Source organism: Sinohyriopsis cumingii, chromosome 15 (assembly GCF_028554795.1).
Source record: "Sinohyriopsis cumingii isolate HCF-2022 chromosome 15, ASM2855479v2, whole genome shotgun sequence".
Classification (NCBI taxonomy): domain Eukaryota; kingdom Metazoa; phylum Mollusca; class Bivalvia; order Unionida; family Unionidae; genus Sinohyriopsis; species Sinohyriopsis cumingii.
The window spans coordinates 86749586-86773883 of NC_142975.1; the positions used below are offsets into that span (position 1 = coordinate 86749586).

General features: G+C 35.3%; 1 protein-coding gene across 1 annotated transcript in view; it reads right to left on the reverse strand.

Annotated features, from left to right (window-relative positions):
- The window catches only part of LOC149782249 (uncharacterized), a 665894-nt gene that overhangs the window by 160092 nt on the left and 481504 nt on the right, over positions 1 to 24298 (reverse strand). The window contains exons 165-170 of the mRNA XM_089935099.1: positions 23661 to 24079; positions 22545 to 22788; positions 18813 to 18930; positions 16473 to 16651; positions 11371 to 11530; positions 2073 to 2270 (exon numbers count right to left, since the gene is read on the reverse strand). Of these exons, the coding sequence (XP_089791225.1) occupies positions 2073 to 2270; positions 11371 to 11530; positions 16473 to 16651; positions 18813 to 18930; positions 22545 to 22788; positions 23661 to 24079 (1318 nt within the window). The remainder of the gene's footprint in view (positions 1 to 2072; positions 2271 to 11370; positions 11531 to 16472; positions 16652 to 18812; positions 18931 to 22544; positions 22789 to 23660; positions 24080 to 24298) is intronic.

Here is a 24298-nt window from a genome sequence, read left to right on the forward strand (position 1 = left end):
TGTAGATAATACCATTTTGTACACTTGAACTGCATGAAGTCATGCAAGGTTCTGAATCCAATATCTGTTTTACAAACTCAAACTTTTGTGGATCTATATGCACAGTGATACAGTATTTATTATGTTTGACCCTCAGGAATTCTGGATAAATGTCAGCCATATTGGATAACTCCAAAGCATCATCTGCACCATTGTTTTCATTTTTATTCTGAACATGACTTTCCTGCATGGGATTATCTGTGTGGCTCTGATCTTCAGGTATATCAGACATACTAAAGCCAGAGAACGATGCAGAAAATGTTGAGCTGAGTGTGTTGAGTAAGGAACCAACAAGGCTGGTATTTAAATACGTTTCCATGATTCTGATATTCTCAGCTTTTTCATAACAGTGATAGCAAGTATATGAAATCCTTATTTATGACTAGCACATATCCATAAACTTTTGAATGAAACTTGCATAACGTGTTTGAGATGGTATCAACTGAAGTTCAGATATGGTAGATGTAGTTCAATTTCAAGTATATCCACTTTGGATAGCCATCTTTGATAACCAGAAATCATTTGTTTTGAAGAGGTTTCCAAATTCATTTGAATAGATGAAAATGTGCACATAAAATTTCACTTACACTAACTTAATATTGTCATAAATCCACAGTATAAATTATGGCAACTGGTATTAGCATATTTAACACCAGTTTTTACACCAAGTTCATTGAATTGAGTAGAACTGTGTTAAGACCATATACACATGGCAGCCATCTTTTCTTGTTATGTCATGATGGTGCCATGAGCATTTCCATAAGACATATGAATGTACTTGTTTTTATTTTCTGCACCTAAAAACCAACAAGGGTATGTAGTACCAACAAAAGTATGTAAAATTATGTACAACAAGAAAAAATAAAAAAAGCTTGTAGTAGCTTCTTATGGTACCTCAGCACAATAATAATAATAATAATAATATTAATAATGATAACTTTATTTAAAGAAGTTCATTTGGTCAACTGGCCAATCTACCATGAGGCCTTCAACAATTACATGTGTATGAATAGCTGATGTACAATTTGTACAAGATGAGGTGAATTTGTACAATTTGTACCAATTTCCATTTCGTGACTGGTATCTAGTTGATGATAACTCTTTGGTCAAGAATCCAGAGATACCAATCTCCATTACTTGACTGGTATCTAATTGATGATAACTCTCTGGTCAAGAATCCAGTGATACCGATCTCCATTACTTGATTGGTATCTAATTGATGATAACTCTCTGGTAAGAATCCTGAAAGACCCATCTCCATTACTTGACTGGCATCTAGTTGATGATAACTCTCTGATTAAGAATCCAGAGATACCAATCTCCATTACATGACTGGTATCTAGTTGATAACTCTCTGGTTAAGAATCCAGAGAGACCAATCTCCATTACATGACTGGTATCTAGTTGATGATAACTCTCTGATTAAGAATCCAGAAAGACAAATCTCCATTACTTGACTGGTATCTAATTGATGATAACTCTATACCAATCTCCATTACATGACTGGTATCTAGTTGATGATAACTCTCTGGTTAAGAATCCAGAGAGACCAATCTCCATTACATGACTGGAAATTTAGTTCATGTTAATGTGCTGCCACTTTTGATGACAATGGATTCCAAAGTACTTTTGGCTGAGTGTGTAATAATCACATCTTGTGGTTGCGCATGGACCAAATGATACATGTGATTTAAAACTTGTTTAAAAAAAACAGTGTCACAACTCATCAAAATTGGACCAAAAAAGATTATTACCTTTCAGGGCATAACTGTTAGTCATATGCAGTTCACCTACCAAATGGCATCCAATTCTGTGGAAAGGTTGCAGGACTTCAGAGGGTTACAAAAAGACTGAAAGGATGGACAGATTGATTGACAGACAGAAAAGGTGATTACTACAGGGCTCCCACATATCAACATCATCTCACTTCATCTGGATGAAGAAATTTGGCTAATACAGGTGAAAATAAAATTAAAGCATCTAATTCTTACTGCAAATTATTTTCTATATAAAAGCTTATAGCAAGAACCTACCTATCTTATCCTGTGGTACAACAATGACTGGTGTGGAATACATGGTGTCACTGGGAGTTCCAGCACCGTTGTAGGCCTGCACAGACAGATAATAGACTGGAACCTTGGTGTTTAGATCAGTGTTTTGCAATACCAGATCTCTGATGTACATACTGTTCTCCTTGCCTATGACACGCCAATCAAGAATGTTGGTTGCACCTGTAATGCACCAAAATTGTTACAATAAGCTACTCAGTTTAGGACAAGCACATGTACTCAAAAAAGGGGGCATTAAATAGTCTATAAGTTGGGAGTGCATATGAATCATAAAAATACCAACTGACAAAGAATTACATCAATGGTGCTGCAAAATCCTCAAACATTTATTCAGAAATGCTGCATAAAGTTAAACATAACTAAAATTAGCAACTGCAAAATTTAATTTTTTTTGGTCAATCAACTTGTTTTAAAAACCTTTAGTAATAAACCATTTGTCTGCATGCATTAGCATTTAACTACAGCTACAATTATAGTGTCTATACAGTGCCAATTAAAAGAAAATTAAGAAAATGTAAAAATGAAGTACTTCACAAACTCCAGAACCCTTCCAATTAAATGCGAACATGAAGCACATAATAAAACATGAAATGTAAAGATACTAAAATTCTGCAAAAAATACATAAAATAATATATGAAGGTGAAAACAATTTTTCAAGTAAAATATATTACTTTGTTAATACTTACCCCATCAAAATATCTTAGGAGAACTACTACCTTGTAAATCCAGTCCTCCGAGGAAAAAACTAGAATTTATCTGTCCACCAAGGTGGCAGTTAGAGTGACCTTCCCTTGATAGCAAGATTGGCACCACATTCCCATGAAATCATCAGTTACTACTGGAGTGGAAGGCATACTCTCTATATGCATGTAACTGCAGGGAGGCTGCGAGGAGTTTATGTGCATTACGATTGGGTAAGTATTATTGAAAAAACATTTTATTTAAAAATTTGGAGTCTTCTTCAAATACATTACACAATCATAATACCATAGGAGAATAGGAAAGAGTTGGAGGGAGATACATCTGCTTGAGCTGGAGAGACCATATATGATCCCCTAAGGCATGCAGGAGAGCTTCTAGATAACCTGATTTTAAAATAGACTCCGTATGTCAAGGAGATCACTACATTTGCAGTATTTTATGAATTAGATCCTATTACTTTCATTGTGTCACTAAGTAGAGGCTCCCTTTTGGTGGCAAAGGCTTGAGAGTGAGTGATATTTTTGCTAGGGCTACTATACTGGAACAGGCAAAGGTGCTTGCACTGCACTGTATTGTGGATTTCCTGGATACAGGCCTCAATGTCTTTTATGTAAGAATTGCTACATCTTTTCTGCAGTGAGCTCAGTCTTTTCCACCTCGTGTTCAATTTCTTCCATTTTTTCCTTGAGACTACTGGTTATGTTCATTAATTCCCTGACCTTGTTATGTTCCAGCACTTCTCTGGACAGCTACAAAGTCCGTACAACCAAGCCAGGTAATTTTGTCTGCTCCATCACTTGCTCTTCCAGACTGGAACAGCTGCCTGGGTAACAGTTGCCTGTACAGCTTTCTGGGTGATGGGGCAGTTGCAAGTTGCTATTCCTGAGCACACTGTTGTGTCAAGGTGGGTTGACCCAATGCCAAATTTTTTCTGGTGTCCTCGACATAATTCTTCCTCAGAGTCTCTGTATTTCTTGTATTTGGCTGGGACTAGCTCATGTCAGGGCAGCATTCTGGTATGCTATGGCATACTCTGATATTGGTACAATGAGATGTCCAAATCAAACCAGGAATTCCAATATTTCCTACTTCCACCAGTGGTCAGATGCCCCAGCTATGAACTCTTGCATAGGTACCATAATTAGCAGCACTACCATGAACTAGAAAATACACTGCTGGAACAGCAAGAATTGAGATGAATACTCTGTTGCCTGTATACCTAAAGTCAGCTAGTAGCTCCTTGCATTTCAATACCAGCCTGCATGTGGGATTTAGAAAATGCAGAATTCTCTGGCACATCTTTCAATGTATATCCATAAATACCCAATGAGTTGTGCCTACATTTATACAACCTCATAGACCTAGGTGGAACTGCTGGCCAATCTGAATCAAAACTTGCATCACTGCCATCCTGGCTTGAAAAACTTGGCCTTGTGTAATTGGTGTTTCTTGCCATTAAAAAAAAACTCTTGCGCATGTGCAATGGATATTCCTTGCCAAGTCTATTCTATGATCCCCAGTGCACAAGTGCAGATTTGGACCTAGATTTGCTTGTACATACTCCCATTTTGCTATTTCCAATGGCAGTGTCTAGGCCCCCAGCGAACAAGTGCAGATATGGACCTAGACTTGATTGTACTTCCTCCCATTTTGGTGTCTTGGCCATGCCAAAGAATGTGGGACACCTTTATTTCTTCTGCCAGATAGATACTTGTATTTGTACTTTTAAATACAGTATTTCCTGTGCCTTTGGCTCCATTTCATTGCATGCTGCAATCACAGCCATGGTTGCCAGCACGTCATTCATCTTGCCTAGTAGTGTGTGATGTTTCCCAGTTCCTTTAGGTTTCCAAGTCTTTCTACCTTGCACTACAAACATACAATGGCGCCTCTTCATCTGTGATTGGCATACCCTTCGCATTACTCTTTCAAAGGAGTATTGTACATGCAACTCCTTGGAAAGTGGTTTCTGCAAAGCTTGTGCAGCTGTATTCATTAAGTTCATCCACATCCCCTTTTGAGGTCGTTGCCTTTGGGGGATGGTATTTTTTAATCTGGCTGGCTTACATGCTGCCTACTATCTGTAGGGAATCCTTTTCTGTAGCATTGTGCAGAGCCTGTAGGATGACCTTGTCTTTCAGGATTGGAGCTTCCATACATGTATTGGATTCCAAATGATACAGCTAATCTGGTTTTTGCAGAGAGAACACACCTATAGTGAAAGCTGTTGGTGTTTGCCAGTTCTCACAAGGTATATAATCTTGTAGTTGTCCTCCTGCATGACAATGTCTATATGACACTTTTCCAGGATGACTTCCATCCCCTTGGTTGCCTAGACAGTGTGCAAGACACATTCTTCTTTACTCTGGACCAAACACAACACAATGTGAGTGCAATTCCCCATTTTGTTTTTATTCAGTTTTCTGCTGACTGTTGGTGAAAGCTAAGCATGTGCACCACTTTTTCTTCTGTGAGAACTATTTATGTAATTGTTTTGCTGTCCTCCACTGAAGTTACTAGCACAGCATTCTTGGTATGCAAGCTCACCATGTCTCTTTTTTCTTGTGACTATTCCAACTCAAGCTAGTTCTGCTTGTCTTTCTTCTTGTGCTATCTGCATCTCCACCTCAGTGTGGTAGCTTCACAGCTCTGCCTTTAGATTGATACCAGGGCAGCACGAGTGAAATCTCAATTCTGGTGCAACCACAAGCCTGGACATCTGGTACGAAAATGTCTTTGAAAAATGCTTGTTGGGGCAGTTGGCATAGTCTACCAGATACACTCCAAATGGCCTGCATACCTCACCAGCCTTGAAGTTTGATACTACCTTGCTGCACAGCTTACAATGGACAGTGTACCCCTGGCTGATTGTACTGATATATGTACAGCTTACAATGGACAGTGTACCCCTGGCTGATTGTACTGATATATGCACAGCTTACAATGGACATTGTACCCCTGGTTCATTGTACTGATATATGCACAGCTTACAATGGACAGTGTACCCCTGGCTGATTGTACTGATATATGTACAGCTTACAATGGACAGTGTACCCCTGGCTGATTGTACTGATATATGTACAGCTTACAATGGACAGTGTACCCCTGGCTGATTGTACTGATATATGCACAGCTTACAATGGACAGTGTACCCCTGGCTGATTGTACTGATGATATATGTACAGCTTACAATGGACAGTGTACCCCTGGTTCATTGTACTGATATATGTACAGCTTACAATGGACAGTGTACTCCTGGTTCATTGTACTGATATAAGTACAGCTTAATAGACAGTGTACCCCTGGCTGATTGTACTGATATATGTGCAGGCATGCTCACCAACACCATGTTTTCCAGAATGGATGAATCAACAAAGTTGCTCTGCTCCAGCATGCCATTCTTTCACATGAGAGTCACCCTGTTAAGTTCTCCTGAGAAGTCAATACCATAAAATAGCCACTTGGAAAACCTTGGTAACAAAGACCATTAAATGTATTGCCATTGGGGTTTCACATCTTTTCTAGGCTTGAAGTCTGTATCTTGCTCAATGTTATGTATGGTCCCACATAGAAGTCCATCACTTTTTCCGTCCACTGTGTGCATGTTTATCTGGATTTAACCATACATGCTTCCACTGGACTTCTGCACAGCACCTTATATATTATACACCACTAGCATGGTGGGTCCTTTGTCCTCAGTTGTGAACACAAAGTACCTTGTATATTATACACCACTAACTTGGTGGGTCCTTTGTCCTCAGTTGTGCACACACAACACCTTGTATATTATACACCACCTGCTTGGTAGACCCTTAGTCCTCAGCTGTGCACAAAGCGCACCTTGCCGCTGTCAAACATAATGTCCTTGCTGTACAGGTATATAAAGATGTAGATATCATCCACAAAGGTTGGAAGACCAAAAAATGGACAGAGACATGTGCAGCCTTTATGGTCGATATGGTAATCTACCATAAAAATGTCAGGGACTAGGATGCTATTGAAGGCATTTTTGTGCAGTACACCACTCCCTCGATAACTTGTGTCCAGATAACTCACGATCCTGATTAAAACACAGTGTCCGGCATGTCTCCTGATTTTTTCCAAAGAAAATATATTTTAAATATCTTTCAAATATGCTGAATGTGAAAAAAAATACAATAAGAATTGGTAAATTAAACCTTGATACATTGCTCACATCATCATCGAAAATGGTGATTAATGCCCGTAAAGACTGAATCCATATTGTGAAATTTGCAAGTTCTAAATAAGATATCATAATTATATTATGTAAGTTTTTTTAATGATAAATAGTTGTCAATTTACTTTAAATAAACAGTCTGGTGAAATAGCGATCAATGAAAACTTCTGGTAAATGCTAACAGGTGGCAAAAGAGAATGAAATATACACCAATTAAATGTCTTGCTATGTGAAAGGCAAATAGTACAGTAGGATTTGGTCAACCAAGGAGAAACAAATGGGAGTGGGGAGCAGCAAAATAGAGAAGTTGTGAAATGTAAGTTTTGGCCTCAAGGTCTCACAGCAGGGCTCAGTAAAAGTCTGGAACAGCCTTTGGGAGGCTGAGCTGGTAAGAAAAACACAATTAAAGAGCCCCACAGGAGTTTTAAAGCTTATTGCTTGTGTGAAGCAATCCCAAGAGCCTAGCAGAAGATGATATTATGGTACCGTATTTCATGTTATTTTTCATACCCTTTAATTTTTTGTACCATCAAGCCATACAAATAATAATTAATTAATTCTATCATATTTTTTCGTACATCAAGTTTTATATTTTTTCAGTCATCCTATTATTTTTTGTACATAAAATGATCTACTGTGAAAATTTACTTTTGCCAAAGTGATAACAAAAAAAGTACAGTCCTTTAAATTTTACAGCTAAGAATAAGAGATAAAATCATTGTTTTAGTTTTTATTTATCTATTATTTTTATTTCATTTTATTACAACTGACAGGTTCCCATTTCAAATGAATTCAGAAATATGCCAAAGTTCGATTTAGGTACATCAAACGACCAAGGTATTGTTTTGCTAAGCAGAGTAGTGACTAACTTTGGGCATGTTCTTAACCGAGGCACTGAATAGTGAAATGGGAGATTCAAGCAATATAACAATTATAGTTTATAATCATACACGTAAGTCATTCATAAATTCTTTCTTTTATTTTTGTATTTCACTACATATTTTTGTTTTTATTTGCATCATGTAACAAACAGCGTCATAAAAATTGCTGACATATCACTTAGATACGCAAAATGACCAATTTATTCTTTGACGACTATATTTGGTATAATCCCACATGAGAAATATAAATATTTGTTTCCTCAATGAAACACAAACCCGAATTATCTGTTATCTTCGTGTAAATATGTATCCGAGGCATCTAATAATGAAAAAATAAAATAAGAAAAAAAAAATATCCACCAATTATAAGTGTGTATAAAGCCCTTTGCTCATCTTACTCGGAAAGGGCAACTGTTTTGTTAACTGAGAATCTATTCACATTCACTTTATTGCCCTTCTTTGTCTGCTGTATCAATGAGAAAATATAATGATTGATGTATTTGTTCTCTTGTTGTCATTACAATATGTACCACTATCCATCAACAGCCAGACAACATCGTTAATGAGCGGTCTTGATTATGTCAGTCGTGTAACAAAGAAACGCGCACATTTAAAAATGAATTCAGAAGCCATCTGAGTTTATTTATCCAGTGAAAATAATATCTCAGTACAGGAAGACGTGAATACCACAGACCATTGGGCAAATATTATTGTCTTAATATAGTAATGCAGTAAAAACTATAAAAAAACTAGTTAGTTTTAATCATAAATGCAAAAGTCATTGACTCCATGAGTTCGATTTATGTATAGTTAATATCTTCAAAGATCTTGGTCTGTTTGCTTGGGCATGTCTTCATCATTAAGTTTCTTCAAACCCTGGCCAATGGGAGAGAATTTTATCCCACCACCATCTAAATGCACTGAACCACCAAACAAAAGGCAGAAAATTGGACCTGGACGGTCCAGAAAAGACAAAGGTGAAGCCCATCAGTTAAAGAGATTGTCAATGTAAAAGATGATGCTGAACTGCACAAATCAAATATTGATGCAGCAGATAATGCCATCATACCAAAAGATACTAATGAAAAGTTGCCCATTGTTGCTGAAAAATTTCCTGAGCCTGCAGTAGACAAGCTGGACTACTGCAAAGATATGAGGGATATAAGCCAGTTTCCTGGTACTGCAAAGTCACCAGTAAGAGTAAAGTATATGAAATGGGACATTAACGATAAAATAAGAATTGTTGAGGAGGCAGAACTTTTTGGAATTAGGTCCATAGCTGCAAGGTACCATCTCACACCAAGTACTTTATCAAGCTGGATGAAAATGGATTTTTCAAAAAATATTCAAAGGACAAAGAAAAGATCTATTCCAGGTGCTGGCCAACCCATGATGTATTCGCATGAGAAGGAGCAGGAAATTTTATCCTGGTTACTCTGTATGTGGGTCTATCATGTGCCTGTAACAATTGAGATGTTATAAAATTATGCTACTGCAGTTATTCAGGAGGAAAATCTAAAGTTTCAGGGCTCAAGAGGATGGTTTGATGGATTTTTCAAGCGAAATGGACTAGCACTGAAATGTATAACTTCAATATCTCAAAAACTACCTCGAGACCTAGAGGAAAAAATAGACTGCTTTACCAGATAGATAAGAAGGCTGCGGGAGGATGAGGAATTTGATGAACATTTAATTGGAAATATGGATGAAACGCTAGTGTATTTCAACTTGGTTCCAGGAAACATAATTGAAAAGTTGGAACGAGAGGTGCGTATTAGAGGTACCGGCAGTGACAAGTGCCATTTAACTTGTGTATTGACATGCCTGGCGTCTGGTGACTTGTTGCCACCCAAGATAATCTTTCGTGGAAAAAGAAACTTAAAAAATCTAAAAAATCCCAAAGGGAGTTGTAGTGAAAGTTCAACAAAAAGCATGGATGGATGGACACCTAATGTTGGATTATATTGATGAAGTTTGGAAAATACACACGAAGTGCACACCATTCTATTAGTGTTGGATTTATTCCATATCCATTTGACTGATGGAGTAAAAAAACTCCATGAAAAAATCCAGAACAACAATGGCAGTAATCCCTGGTGGATGCACAAGTAAACTACAGCCACTGGATGCATATCTAAATAAGCCTTTCAAGGGACTGCTGTGGAAAAAATGGTCAATGTACATGAAGGACCAGGCTTCCAAAAATATTGCAACCAGGGAAGCTGGTGAGGAGGCAACCGAAAAAATTCCAGCGCCTTCAAAGCAACAGATGATTGACTGGATTTTTGAAGCCAGTGAAGAATTAAAGAAGCACGTGATAATCAGTAGCTTCAAAGTTACTGGCCTTTCAAATGTAATAAATGGTAGAGAGGACCACTACATAGGGAGTGACAATGCGGCTCCATTGGAAAGTTTTTCTAGTGATGAAGAATGTGAATGGTTTGAGGGTTTTGAGCTGGAAGACTTATAAAACTCTTGCAAATTATGAATGTTTCACTGCATCATGTTTTTGTATTTGTTTTGTGCATACGTTCAACGTTGGATCACAAATTATATCCTTGAAAATAACGTGTTTATAATACAAAAATATATTTTATATATGTTGCTTTGTTTTCCTCTCGCTCACTCTTAAATTCATTTGCCATTTTTTTCCAACTGGCTTCAGAACAAGTATCAGTAGATTAATATTGTTCTCGAGCTAATGGGCTTGTTGTACACATTTTCAATACCCCATGGGTAGCCTCATTTCCCTACGTACAGCCTCCTTAATCTGATCTGAAGTGGTTAATCTGGTCTTCAATCCAGTATTTTCTGGAAAAGACCAAGCTAAGGTCAAGCGTATTTAATTAGCATGTATGTTACATCTGCATAGCCATGTGGCACAGTGACAATGGATCTCATAATTACAACCAAAAGGTTTTATTTATTCAAGTTTTATTTGCCAATGGAATATAATAGTGCTCTTGTAGTGTTTACATAAGGAATAACAACTGACAGGTAACTGAACAATAAAGAGTACTCTCTCTTTTATAACAACAGATTCTTAAGTTGTGAGCAGAATGAGACCAGATTTGTACATAAGTTTTGTACATTAGATTGTCAAGTGTCATGTGTTCCACAGGTCTTGTCCAAGTATGATCCCTTTATTTTTCATACACGGTCATTACCACAAAATGATAATTCTTTATTTTACATATAGTTTTTCGTACACTGAAATTAATAATTATTTTTTCATGTTTGAAAAATAACAAGAAATACATAAATTTGAATACAAACGTGATCCTTTTTTTGCCAAGAAAAATTTGTCTGCAACATAAAAGATCATTCTTTGAACATCACTTCCACCTGTGCAATGATGTATTCCCTTCTTAGTTAACTTGAACAAGTTTAGCACATAACTTTTGGTACGATGCTGATGTTGCTGGAAAAGTAATACCTGTGCCTCACCATGATTTTAAACAAAGACTATTCACTACCAACCTTTAGATGTTCCAATGGCAATCTTGTAGAACTTGATTCCTGACTGTCCATCTGTGGCAAACCATGTGGCCTGTATGCCTTCATGGTCAGACTGCCAGACATAACCCTCTATTACTTCTTCCACATCTGATGACAGAGTACCCACATGGATCCAATGCATCTGAAACAGTACCAATGTCATGTCACTGAAACAGTACCAATGTCATGTCACATGTGTGCATGTGGATAATTGTTCTCAGTCCATCTGAAACAGTACCAATGTCATGTCATATGTGTGCATGTGGATAATTGTTCTCAGTCCATCTGAAACAGTACCAATGTCATGTCATATGTGTGCATGTGGATAATTGTTCTCAGTCCATCTGAAACAGTACCAATGTCATATCATATGTGTGCATGTGGATAATTGTTATCAGTGTATCTGACAAGGTCAAGTTCCTACATGCACCAATATGTACTGGAAATAAAATCCATAGCTGCCTGAGTTTATCTGGCTACAGAAAAAATACTGATTCTTAAAGCAAGTCTTCACTGAGAAAGTGTACAGCCAAACCTGTCCTAATGGTCACCTGCTCAAAATGGTCATTCACATTTCCCCTTGGAAATTTCCTATATAAATATCCCATGTGAAATGCTCACAGGCCTTCTGCAGTCAGTGGCCAGTTGTTTCCTAACTAAACAATGGTTTGTCACTGCCTTAAGTTATTACTGGCTTTCCTGGACACAGTGACCATTCAGTATGTGTAAACAAAAAAAAATTCCTTCGAAAGAAGGATGGCATTGTTTATATAAAGGAATCAATATGCAATATTTCTCTTCTCACTTTTACTTGTACTCCAGTCTTGTTGAGAATGTAACTAAAAAATGTTAATATATCAAACTGAAAGTAGCGGCCCTGAGTGGCCGAGTGGTCTAAAGTGCTCTCCATTACAGATCACTGCCATCTCACCTCTGTCTGCATGGGTTCGAGTCTCCAATTCTGCCAATGTGGGTATGTGAGAAAGCTTGCCAGTAGCTTCTCGTGGATCAGTGGTTCTTTCCAGGATTTTCCCGGGTTCTTCCTCCACCATTAATAATGGCCGCCATGTATAGCCTATCGTGTGCTGAAAAATGGCATTAAACCCAACAACAATCAAACTGAAACTGTTGCAGCTTTTGTAATAAGGGTAAAGAGTTGAAGCAATTCAGTTGCTGGATGATGGGAAAAAGTAGTTGTGCTATTGCAGCAGGTATGGAAGCCACCTTTTGTGTCACTGTAACACAAAGAGTTCTATATCTTCATCTATTTGACTGACAATGAAAGCTGTCTCTGTTTTTGAGATGAGATATGAGTGATGTCCCTTTTATTAGGGTCAGGAGTCATTCAATATTTAAAACTCATCTGTAAAAACGTTTTTTTTTATGGGTCAAAAAAAAAGAAGCCATACATGGCTTTTGTTAACCTCCTATTGATCACAGGCTTCTCACACAGGCTGTCCATCTTTTGATCTCAGCATGCTGTGCAACTGGCCAGATATTTTAAAAGAGTAAACAGCTGTCTCCAAGTGATACTTACACAACTTGACTAAATTGAGTTAGTCCTGTCTCAAAGCTATATGCAAGTTGTCAATCCATAGTGAAATTCTTCTTCTATTATAGTGCAGAAAAGAAACTAAGATCAGTGATTATTTCAAGTCAAGTGGGATGATTACATTTAAAGGATTAATTAAAGTGAGATCAGTGAATGGGGATGATTAAATTTATAGGATTGATTAAAGTGAGATCAGTGATTATTTCAAGTCAATGGGGATGAATAAACTTATAGGATTGATTAAAGTGAGATCAGTGATTATTTCAAGTCAATAGGGATGATTAAATTTAAAGGATTGATTAAAGTGAGATCAGTGATTATTTCAAGTCACTGGGGATGATTAAACTTAAAGGATTGATAAAAATGAGCAGGATACAGTAAACTTGTGTGGAAAATAAATTTGGGAGAGAACAACATATACATGCATTTTATGATCTGTTGAATAGCGAACATAAAAATCTTAATAATAATAATAATAATAATAAAAATAATATTCAGTGCAAGGTATCTGTTCAAAAACCAATTTTAAAAAGTGAACCAGCAGGTCTATCTGTTTTTCAAATGTGTATGTATGTATGTATGTATGTATGTATGTATGTATGTATGTATGGTGTTTAATGGCACTACTACAAAATACTGGTTACAAGTTAAAAGTTAAATTCATAAATTGTAAAGATAAAGAATTCAGGATTTAACAGAATTTGAGGTACTAAGTTCAGAATATTTATAGATAAAAAACTGCAAAAGAATGATCATATTATCCATTCAGTGCCTGAATACTGACACAAATGCAAAACTCAACAAAGGCATAACAAGCAAATGGACTGACGGACACTGACAAATACTCCATGAAGTGCCTGAATACTGTCATAAATGCAAAGCTCTAAAAAGGCATGGCAAATAGATGGATTGACAGACATTGACAAATACTCCATGCTGTGTCTGAATACTGTCATAAATGCAAAGCTCTAAAAAGGCATGGCAAATAGATGAATTGACGGACATTGACAAATACTCCATGCAGTGCCTGAATACTGTCATAAATGCAAAGCTCGAAAAAGGCATGGCAAATAGATGGATTGACAGACCTTGGCAAATACAATGGAACCCCACTATAACGCGATAATTGGGGTCCACAAAATTGGATCGTGTTAATATCGGGGTCGCATTAATGCGGGGTTTTACAGTATTTTACTTTTTTTCAGAGAACATCTCACTGGCACATATACATGTATTCATGTCTATGGTATATGATGAATAGGGTATCAACACCGTTTACTATCGTGCTGTCGTGGCATTCAGTTCATCTATAATGTATGTAATTCCATTGAAAAATTGTACACATATTTACAATATTCAATATTTTTTCCCCTGATCATTGTATCTGAATTCAACGTCTAATATATTGCATGAACAACACCGTTTACTTGCTGTCTAATATCGTACCATCAGGATCTGAAATTAATTCATAAAATATGTAATTCCATTACAAAAATTGCATATATATTAAACTATTCAATAATTTTGTTACACATCATTATGTGTCTGAATTCAATGGAAAAAATTAACAGCAAAATTAGGTTAATAAAGACAAAGACGTGTACAGTTCATAACATTCCAGGGTCTATGAATGGTGTCTGTACAAATTTCATACTGCTAAAATTTTCTCATATGCGTTTCCGTGTACATTTATCCATTGCAAACTTCCAATAATTAACGCTTGTACGCCTATTTGTTTGAACGACTACAACAAGAATAATTACAAATCAACACATGCTTTCAGCATGCATATAACTTTTACTTCAGATTTTGTGACTATCGAAAGAAATGTGTGAAAACTACTATACTAATCATGGCGCAAAGTGTAGAGAACGATTTGCGTTTGTGAACTTGCTTTTCCATAATGGTTAAACATTTTTATAAAAAATTGGAAATTAGTAACGAGTTCATAAACAAACACCATACCCATGTAAAACCTGAGAACTAAGTGCAGTAGGCCTGCAATGGTCATGAGTCACTTTTTAGAAAAAATGTAAAGCTGAATGCATGTACAATTTCATACCCTTTCAATTTCCAGCTAATAAAGCGGACATTATTTACTGGTCAACTGATTGCGTCTAATAACACTGCCAAATACAGCAAACATGTTGGCGGCTTTTGTTTTTTGATGTTTATTAAATTGTGAGAATCTTTATCAACCACCACAATGTCTGCTGCTTGTTTGCGTATGCACTTAAAGAAATACATGTCGGGTATTGTTTGAGCAACGATGGTGTACAGAATTAATTGAAGACAATCACAGAGATGACTTACTGGCTTTACTCATGGATCAGTAACAAGTAACATTTCTGATAATGTTTATTTTGGCATAACACTTCAAGAACCTGGTGAAATTATTAAATTTCAGAAGCCAAGCCACGATCGTATTATATTTGAATTCATACTCGAACTCTTCCCCAAAGTGATAATAAACGTTTTACACATGATTTCTCTCACTTTTAAAAAGTATTTTTCCGGGTATGAGAAAAATACACATACAGGTATTTAAAATTTCAGGAACCTCACCATGATCATATTAGATATCGTATTATACTCGAATTCATACATGATCTCTTCCCCAAAATGATAATATTTTTTTTTTTGCACAAAGTGCAGAGAACGAATTGCATTGGTCAACTTGCGTTACTATAACAGTAAAATATTTTTATAAAAAAATAGGAAATTAATAACGAGTTCATAAGTAAACCCCATACATATGTAAAACCCGAGAACTAAGTGCAGTAGGCCTGCAATGGTCACTTTTATAAAAAAAAACTTTTTAAAGCTGAATGCATGTACAATTTCATACCATTTCAATTTCCAGCTAACAAAGCGGACATTATTTATTGGTAACATGTCTGATAATGTTTATTTTGGCATAACATTTCAAGAACCTGGTGATTTTGTTAAATTTCAGAAGCTACACCACGATCGTATTATATTAAAATTCATACGTGAACTCTTCCCCAAAATGATAATAAATGTTTTACACACTATTTCTCGTACTCAAAAAAAATATTTTTTCCCCGTATGAGAAATATACACATAAATGTATTTAAAATTTCAGGAACCACGCCACGTTCATATTAAATTTGAATTCATACGCGATCTCTTCCCCATAAAGATAATAAATTTGTTATTCACTATTTCATGTACTTTGAACAAAAAATATTTTTTCATGTGCGAATGAATATACGAAATTTCGGGAGCCATGCCACGACTGCGTTATATCCGAATTCGCGTCATAGCGGGGAGCATTATAAGGGGGTTGCACTGTACTCCATGCAGTGCCTGAATACTGTCATAAATGCAAAGCTCTAAAAAGGCATGGCAAATAGATGGATGGAAGGACAAATACTCCTGGTTGTGGTGGGGAATAAAAATCAAGAATAATTCTTTCATTTTAGACTAATTACATGATCTGTATTCAGATATTTTATTCATGTCTACAAATGTAAGTATTTGGTGGGTTAAAAACATCAAAAATATCTACCTCTGGCTTAGTATCATCAATAATAACACCATTAGTGTTGTAGGCTGCCACAAATTTTGCCTTGTTGATGGCCCCAACTCTCACTGTGTAACGTGCCCCTGAGATCAAGGATAATGTATCCTTGGTAAAAACAGACATACTGGCACTATTAGCTATTTTAAGCCAGTCACCTGAAGTCTCTGAAAAAACACAACAACAAAGATAAAAATGTAGACATATAATAATGATATTACTTCAAAGTTTCAGTTGAATTTATACTTGATTTTCCTATTCTCACAAGCTCCATAATCTTGAAGTATTGACTATTTCCATTTTAAATAATCATTGCAACATTTGATGGTCGTTTGTTGTGGTAGTTTTATTATTAAAAAGTGTTTCATCTTAACTAATACCAAAGTCTTTGAACACTGTTCCTTATTCTGGAAATTAACAACAAAATAATGAATCAATAGAAAATTGATCAAAGACCAAGTTTACCCACCCCCATCCAAATGAAAGTCTCCTACATCTCGTATCAAAAGCTGAATCACTTAGTTGAATAAATTTGTCCAGTTAATAATGGTTCAATAAATTTGTCAGGTTAATACTGGTTCACAATGATGCAACCTTAGCTTGAACTTGTTTATATATCAGTCTCTACCAAAAATGCCACAGACAATGAGGGTCATTATATCACAACCATGACATCATCGTAGAAAGTTGCAATTGCTAATGACCATCTGCTGTTATAGTTAACGATACGACAAAATAAATAAATCAAATTATACCTTTATTACATTACAAGAAACACTGTAATGAATAAACAGGCAATTCAGTATTGTACAATTAATAATGAAGTAATGAAGAAAACATAGCCATGTTTTAAGAAAAAGCCATAGCTACCTTTAGAAGGTACAGAATCAACTCCCTTTAATGGCAGATCCAAAACAGATGGGCAAGTAACACTATCAGCCATATACCAAGATGAAGATAAAATTTCACAAATACTTCTTTATAAATGAAAAACAAAATTAAAAAGACGAAATTGTCTCTAGAAAAGCAGGTTTCTTTGACAAAAATAATAGCAATGTGTATGACAACAGAAGTCTGGAAGAGTTGTAAATTATTGATCCAGAGGAGCTAGTTAATGGCTAACAGCTGATTACTATAGATATTGGAAAATGTGGTGGACTAACTTTACTTCTCAGAAATTTGTGTACTGAGAAAAACTGGATATAAAATGTTATAAACTCATAGCAAATATAAATAGCTAAGTACTTTTACAACTGATAATTTCAAGTATTCTGCAGTGGACAATGATTTGATGTGTTATCAGAGACATTGTGTTCAGTTATATCAGTTTCTGCCCATGTACATCATTGCTGTGAGAATACAAGAATGCTATTTTATATGGCTGAAGACAGAATATGTTTTGTTAGACACTGTCTGCTGCAAAATGGGCATCATTTATAATAATTGCTGAATACAGGACTTGAGATAAATGATAAATATACAAGTAGAGCTACTTTTGTAAAAAAAAAATTATCTTTTATTTTGAATTCGTATCTTGTTTAGCACCATGCGAATAATGGCACACCATCCTAATCAATATGTAGAAGATATATGACTTTCTAAAATTTAAACACAGGACATAAACATAAATGACACTGTTAATGATAACATCATTGTCATGCCCATTGCAACAAGAAATGTTATACCATTGACAGGTAAGAGATAAGTAAATTAAGTTGGAGTTTCAGGAACTTAGAGATTGGGCCTTATTCAATGGAGTTAAACAAAACTAGTTTTACAAATAAATCACAAAATGTTTAGTAGCTTCTGTTGTAAAAATCTGGCATCATTTTCAAGGCTCTGTGATAATGACTTGCAATACCTTGCTTAGGAAAGCCAGAGTCCAAGAAAAGGAGAGAAGAAAAATATTCTCCCCTATTTAGTGTATACTCCCACAAGAGACAATATATTCTGAAAATCTAAACATACAAACATAAAAACTGACAAAAACCCAATAAAAACAGATATTCAAATGAAACATGGTGTTTAACCCACATCAATCCATTGATGTATCCCCTTTGTATCTGACTTATGAAAATATAAAATGTTAAAAAATTTCATGGCAATGCTGTTGTAATTGCCAAACTAGTGACACCCGTGTCTCGTGTAGTTAATGCAGGTGTGCCAATAACCATATCAAGAAATACTGTGAAAACTGTTTGTCACAATCAAACCCAAAGAATAAGTGAAATTTGTTTCATTTTAACTATTACAAAAATGCCTAACATTTTTTGAACCATTAAAACCAAATAATCCATTTATATGTAGAGATTAATCATAGTGATTTACCTGGGAAGATTTGACGCTTAGATCCCTGATATTCCTGGTAAATCTGGATCTCAAAGTGGTCCAATCCTGATTCCATATCATAGAATTTAAAGTTTGCAGACAGCTGGCTTCTGGATACCTGCAAATTATGGTAAAAATTATGATTTATCCAGATTCTTACTAGATAATGTGAAGGAAGTATGATGTACACTAAGCAATCTTTATTTGGCAGTTCTCTAAAATACAGTATCATCATAATGTACATAGATATGCAATTTTTCTTATTAAGTTAATATCGAAGTTAATTGATAAAAATAGAATTATTTCTATCGAAGTTAATTGATAAAAATGGAATTATTATTTCTAATAGAGTAGAAACTATCTTGAAAGTGCCCTCTTTCTGCCAAAATACCTTGTCTCTAGAAACAGGTCAAAACACTGTATAATCAACATATCTGTGCACTGAGAAACTTGAGACAATTGTGTCTTATAGCAATTCTCTTTCAAGACGTCTTTTACTGTAATTGGCAATATTTTTATGTCTCCCCATTGGCAAACTAATGTTCTTTTTATTCATTAACTTCTCACTATTTGCTTCTTCACTACCTATATAATACACTGTATCAGGAGTCAAGCAAGACATGAATTTTTGAAAGTGACTTCTCCTTGAACATGGAAAAGTGAGAGCAAAGCAAGAAACACACACACACACACACACTGAGTATGTACATGAGTGATTTGGCTCTCTTATTTAGAAAGAGGGATTTTCTTAACATAATCACTCACTTTTTAGCTTTGCAACAAAAATCCATTGATAGGATTGCAAATTTATGGTTTAGAACTTGTCTACAAAGTAGAAAAGTCGAGAATTAGATATTATTTGCTTCACTGCTTTTTTGTATTCTCATTGATGTAAAATACAATCTTACAGAGCTTCTCAAACTCCATGCTTAGCATTGTCCTACAAAATTATATTTTTTTCTGAATTCACAAAGGTACATATTTATTAGCATTCTCATAATGTCGTAATTCTTATTCAAAGTATGCCTTTCTGTTATTTCAAATATATGTTGATGGCTTAAATGTAACGTGTTACATTTGTCATTTTCAGTTATGTGTTAGACAAGGTCATACATGTTTTAAAAAAACCCAACAACTATTATATTATATTTTGCATGTTCTATATATTGTATTGTCTTTTCATCTGCTTTTAACATGGGCAACGTAAGGTCTATATGTGTATTATTTCATCATAAATGAATATTATCTGTGTGCCTGTTTGTTGAATTATGAAATACTTTTATGTCATGATAGTAAATATTTCACAAAGAATTGGTCAAACATGGACACATTTCAGGAAACAAAGTATGCATATAGCTATTTCTAGTGTCACAGACCCTTTCACTAGCTCAACCCAGCCCCCATTTTCTCTATACTAGCAGTAGTTTGCATGAATTGGTTGGTGCAAGGTCACAATTCTTCATGCATACCTTTATCTCGATTAATAGCATGTCAACCGCTATTCTGTATGAACATCAATCCTACTTATTTATTTCACAGATCAACAGTCCGGCACAACATAAAATTTACTTAGTTCCATTCCCATAATCGTACAGATGCTTGAAATGAGGGCAGCATATAAAAGTTAAAGTTACTATTTACTAATAAACTGAATGAAATGTTCAAGTTCCTGGGTAGTAGCGACTTACTATGCCCCATTACATATGGACACCTACAGCTTCATTGTTGTCACCTAGCTACATTGTATAAATAATGTTGTAAATAAACCAATTTTAACACTGTATTACACATCTTAATACACTGTTGTCACTTAATAAAAGGAGTATGATTTTACTTTGCTTCGTGCAATTTTAAAAGAAGAATTCATTTCATTTTACCAGGAAAAATACTTTCACTTTAGCCAGAGAAAATGCAAAGGAAAGGAGAGGGGAAAAAAGATTTTGGTACTTAGCAAGTTTCTGAGTATTTATGTAAATATGTAAATATCAGGGAACCACAAGGTAGATTAGTTCCAGAAAACTAATTGTGACATCCTGTAAAAATAAATCCATTATTATCATTATCATCACCATTATTATTAATATTATCATTTCAAATCTTCCTCTACAACTTGTGCATAATGGGGTCCAAACACAAAGGCCTCACTATAAATGATGGTGAGAGTTACTAAGGAATGTCCCAAAAATTAAGAAAGTGATGTGATCTCCACTGGACATTGAGTAACTGGGGGTGGGGGGTAGGTAAGTATAATAGAGCAGTTTAATGGCAGTTAATACTCATTATTTATGTTGTGAATAATTTTCAATAAAGTGATTTTTTTTGTTGTTGTATAAATTACCTTTTTTCAAGACACTTAACAGTGAAATTTTTAACAACATTATTCCAAGAGGTTTCAACAATCATGACATGTACATGAAAACCTTGCATATTATGTCACTGCAAAAGCTTCCTCTTTTCCAAATATAGGATCATTATTTTGTTAAACAACTGCCAATGTTGAAACTCAATTTGTTTTAATTGTTCTGAAAGAAATACTGATGTCGTTGTTTCAATGCAAGTAACTGAGAAAATTCTAATCCTTGACAAAATCTCTGAATGACATTATTCAGGAATTTTAAATTTACTACAAATTCCAGAACTCACTTCTCCATAATGAACTGTATCTGCAAAATAAACCTTTTTATTCTCTAAGTACTCATTTTGCATGATTGCCTTATCTTTGATTACATTTGTGAATGAGAAGGCTCATTTAAGGATCTTTAATTATATTACTTACATATTAATATTCATAACAGTGTTTGATTGATCAATTCAAATGAGTTGACTGACACACGACCATGACCACTTGCACTTATGCAGGTAGGATTTTACCAGCCGTTAAACTTTTTTTTTATTCCACCCCCCTTTAACTGATTTATTACAAAAGATGTAGTAAATCTGATAATATAAAGCAGGTCTTCCCTTAAATGAATGTAATTACACAACAAATACTTCCACAAGCTGGAAATCAAAACAGTGAGTACTTAACATGGTTCCCACAGAAATGCATACGGATGTAGCTGGGATGGTAGATCTAATATTTTACATTTGAATACAAGAGGGCATATTGCAGTTATGATGTTTACACTGAACCAATTAAAAGATGTTACTAAAACATAAATTTCACATGATAAAACTCATTTAATTGGCATTTATTTATTCAGGTGTTGCCACCAGTAGGGAATAGTGACATTTTCATTGATCAAAATTTTGTCAAATGTTGCTCTTCATGACGTTAGTTCAAAATTTCTGTGTACTAACCATTTCTTTGACACAATGAGTAATAAATCAAAGTTTCCTTTGCCAATTTAGATTAGTTTTCTTCATGTATAACAAACAGGGGCCAATTTTTTGGTATTTTCAGTGAAAAAAATGGGATCACATCTGACCCTGTATAATAAGCAGGTTCATGGGTTATCCAGGTATGAGTTATTGAGGGAGTGGTATATTATTAAATGTACAGTACCTAGTAAATTAATAGAACTCTGGCATGCGGTTTCTGACCCAAAAATTTATACCTTGAACTGTTGCACAAAGTGTAGTCAGATATTGTGAAGAAACTTTGGTGAAATAATAGCAGCAAACAGCTTTGGAAGTTAGGTTTATCATTAGAAAAACCTTTCCTAACTTATTTTCTAAGTTTTATAAAGAAGAGTATAGGTACTGTTGATATGGTTACCAAGTTTTACTGACCTGGAAATCATAGTCTATGCCTTCCTCTGCACCATCATTAACATACTTCAAAACAGGCGGAGTAAGATCAACTATGAAGCTATTTGTCACTGAAGTGATCTGGTTGAGAGCATTGTTTGTGGTCCGTAGCAGTGACTTAATTCTGTCACGGTGTTTGAGATGGAAGTTCTCCCATTTAGCTAAAGTTGTTGTATTGTCATACGCCACCCAATCCTTGATGACCTGATAGTCACTACCATCATTTCTGTGAAAAGAAACTTAAGCTTATTAATGGATGTGTACACATCATTACATTTAAAGTACTGAAACATTTTCTTCTTACTGTTAATCATTGCATTATTTGACTGAATCATTGTAAACAGGAGTACCATGAACATCATTTATGCAACTGTGTGGAAACCATTTTTTCACAAAATTTGGTTCTGGTCTGTGATGTAGATTAATTTCATTGTGCAGAAACCATTTTGTTTTTATAGTTTTAGCCACCTTAACCTCTGACCCCCAAAATCAAAAAGCTTCTTGTTTACCTGAGCTATCAATAAAGTTTGGTTCAAGTATATGATACAGAACTGATGTCATTGTGTGGAAACCATTTTTCTTCACTGAATCACAGTTACTTTGACCTTTGACTTTCGAGTCTGAAATTAATAGGCTTCTTTCTTAACTCAAGTACAAGTCATCCACAAACTTTGCTAACTGAGACGGTGGAGAACTGAAGTTATCATGCAGAAATCATTTATTTTCATTTGATCATAATGACCTTGACCTTTGACTTTTTGACCTCAAAACTGTGAGATTATTCCTTACTCTAAGTGCAAGTTATCCAAGAGTTGTGTCACTGTATATGGTGGACATTGAGAGTTACTCTATGGAAAGAAATGGAAACTAATGGATGAACTGATGGTCTGGTTGTCAGATGGACAACATTATAATGTAATAAAATACTGTCCTACATATTGGGGACAAAAAATTCTACAACAACAGTATTTGTTCTGGCAATATACAAAATATCTACAAGTAACAGCCACTATATCACTCTTGAAGAAGGTAAAACCCTGTCTTGCAAAATTCTAAACAATTCATATTCCTGAAAATCTGAAGATTTGCAATACTCACTCTGCCCTTTGCACCTGGACTTCATATTGTTGTATGAGAGATTCCGGGTCATAAAAGTTCTTCCACTGTATAGCTACTGTGACTTTACTGGAACTGAAAGCCAGATCCTGAAAACCTGTCAATTCTCCATCAATCACCTGTCCCTCAACTGGTGGTGTCAAGTCTATCAAAACACCATTTGAACTTGCAGAAACATTCAGCATCTTGTGTCCCCTATTATAGGCCCACACAGTGGAATAGTATTTGCCTTGATGTACTAGGTAGTTTTCTGGTTGTAACTCAACACAACTCCTGTGTGTCTTCTGGTCAAATCGCGTGAGATTGGCAACATCATTTTTACCAGGCCCTGTGCCCACTATTACTGCATAGCCAGCAATTCCAGATTCTTGGTCAAAGAACCCCTCCCAGTTGGCACATAACTGAAACATGTATATGAAAATGCATTTGGTGTAAGTGTAAAAAAAATTACAACTGTAAAATAATGTTTTCCACAATAAGGGTGCAGGAATTTAGCTAAGAACTTCAAGTTAGCTGGGCTTGTACTGTGGCTGTAACTACTACAGCCACAGTACCAGCCCAGTTAACTTGAAGTTCCTAGTTGAATTCCTGCACCCTGAATTCAAAGTCTTAGTGGTTCA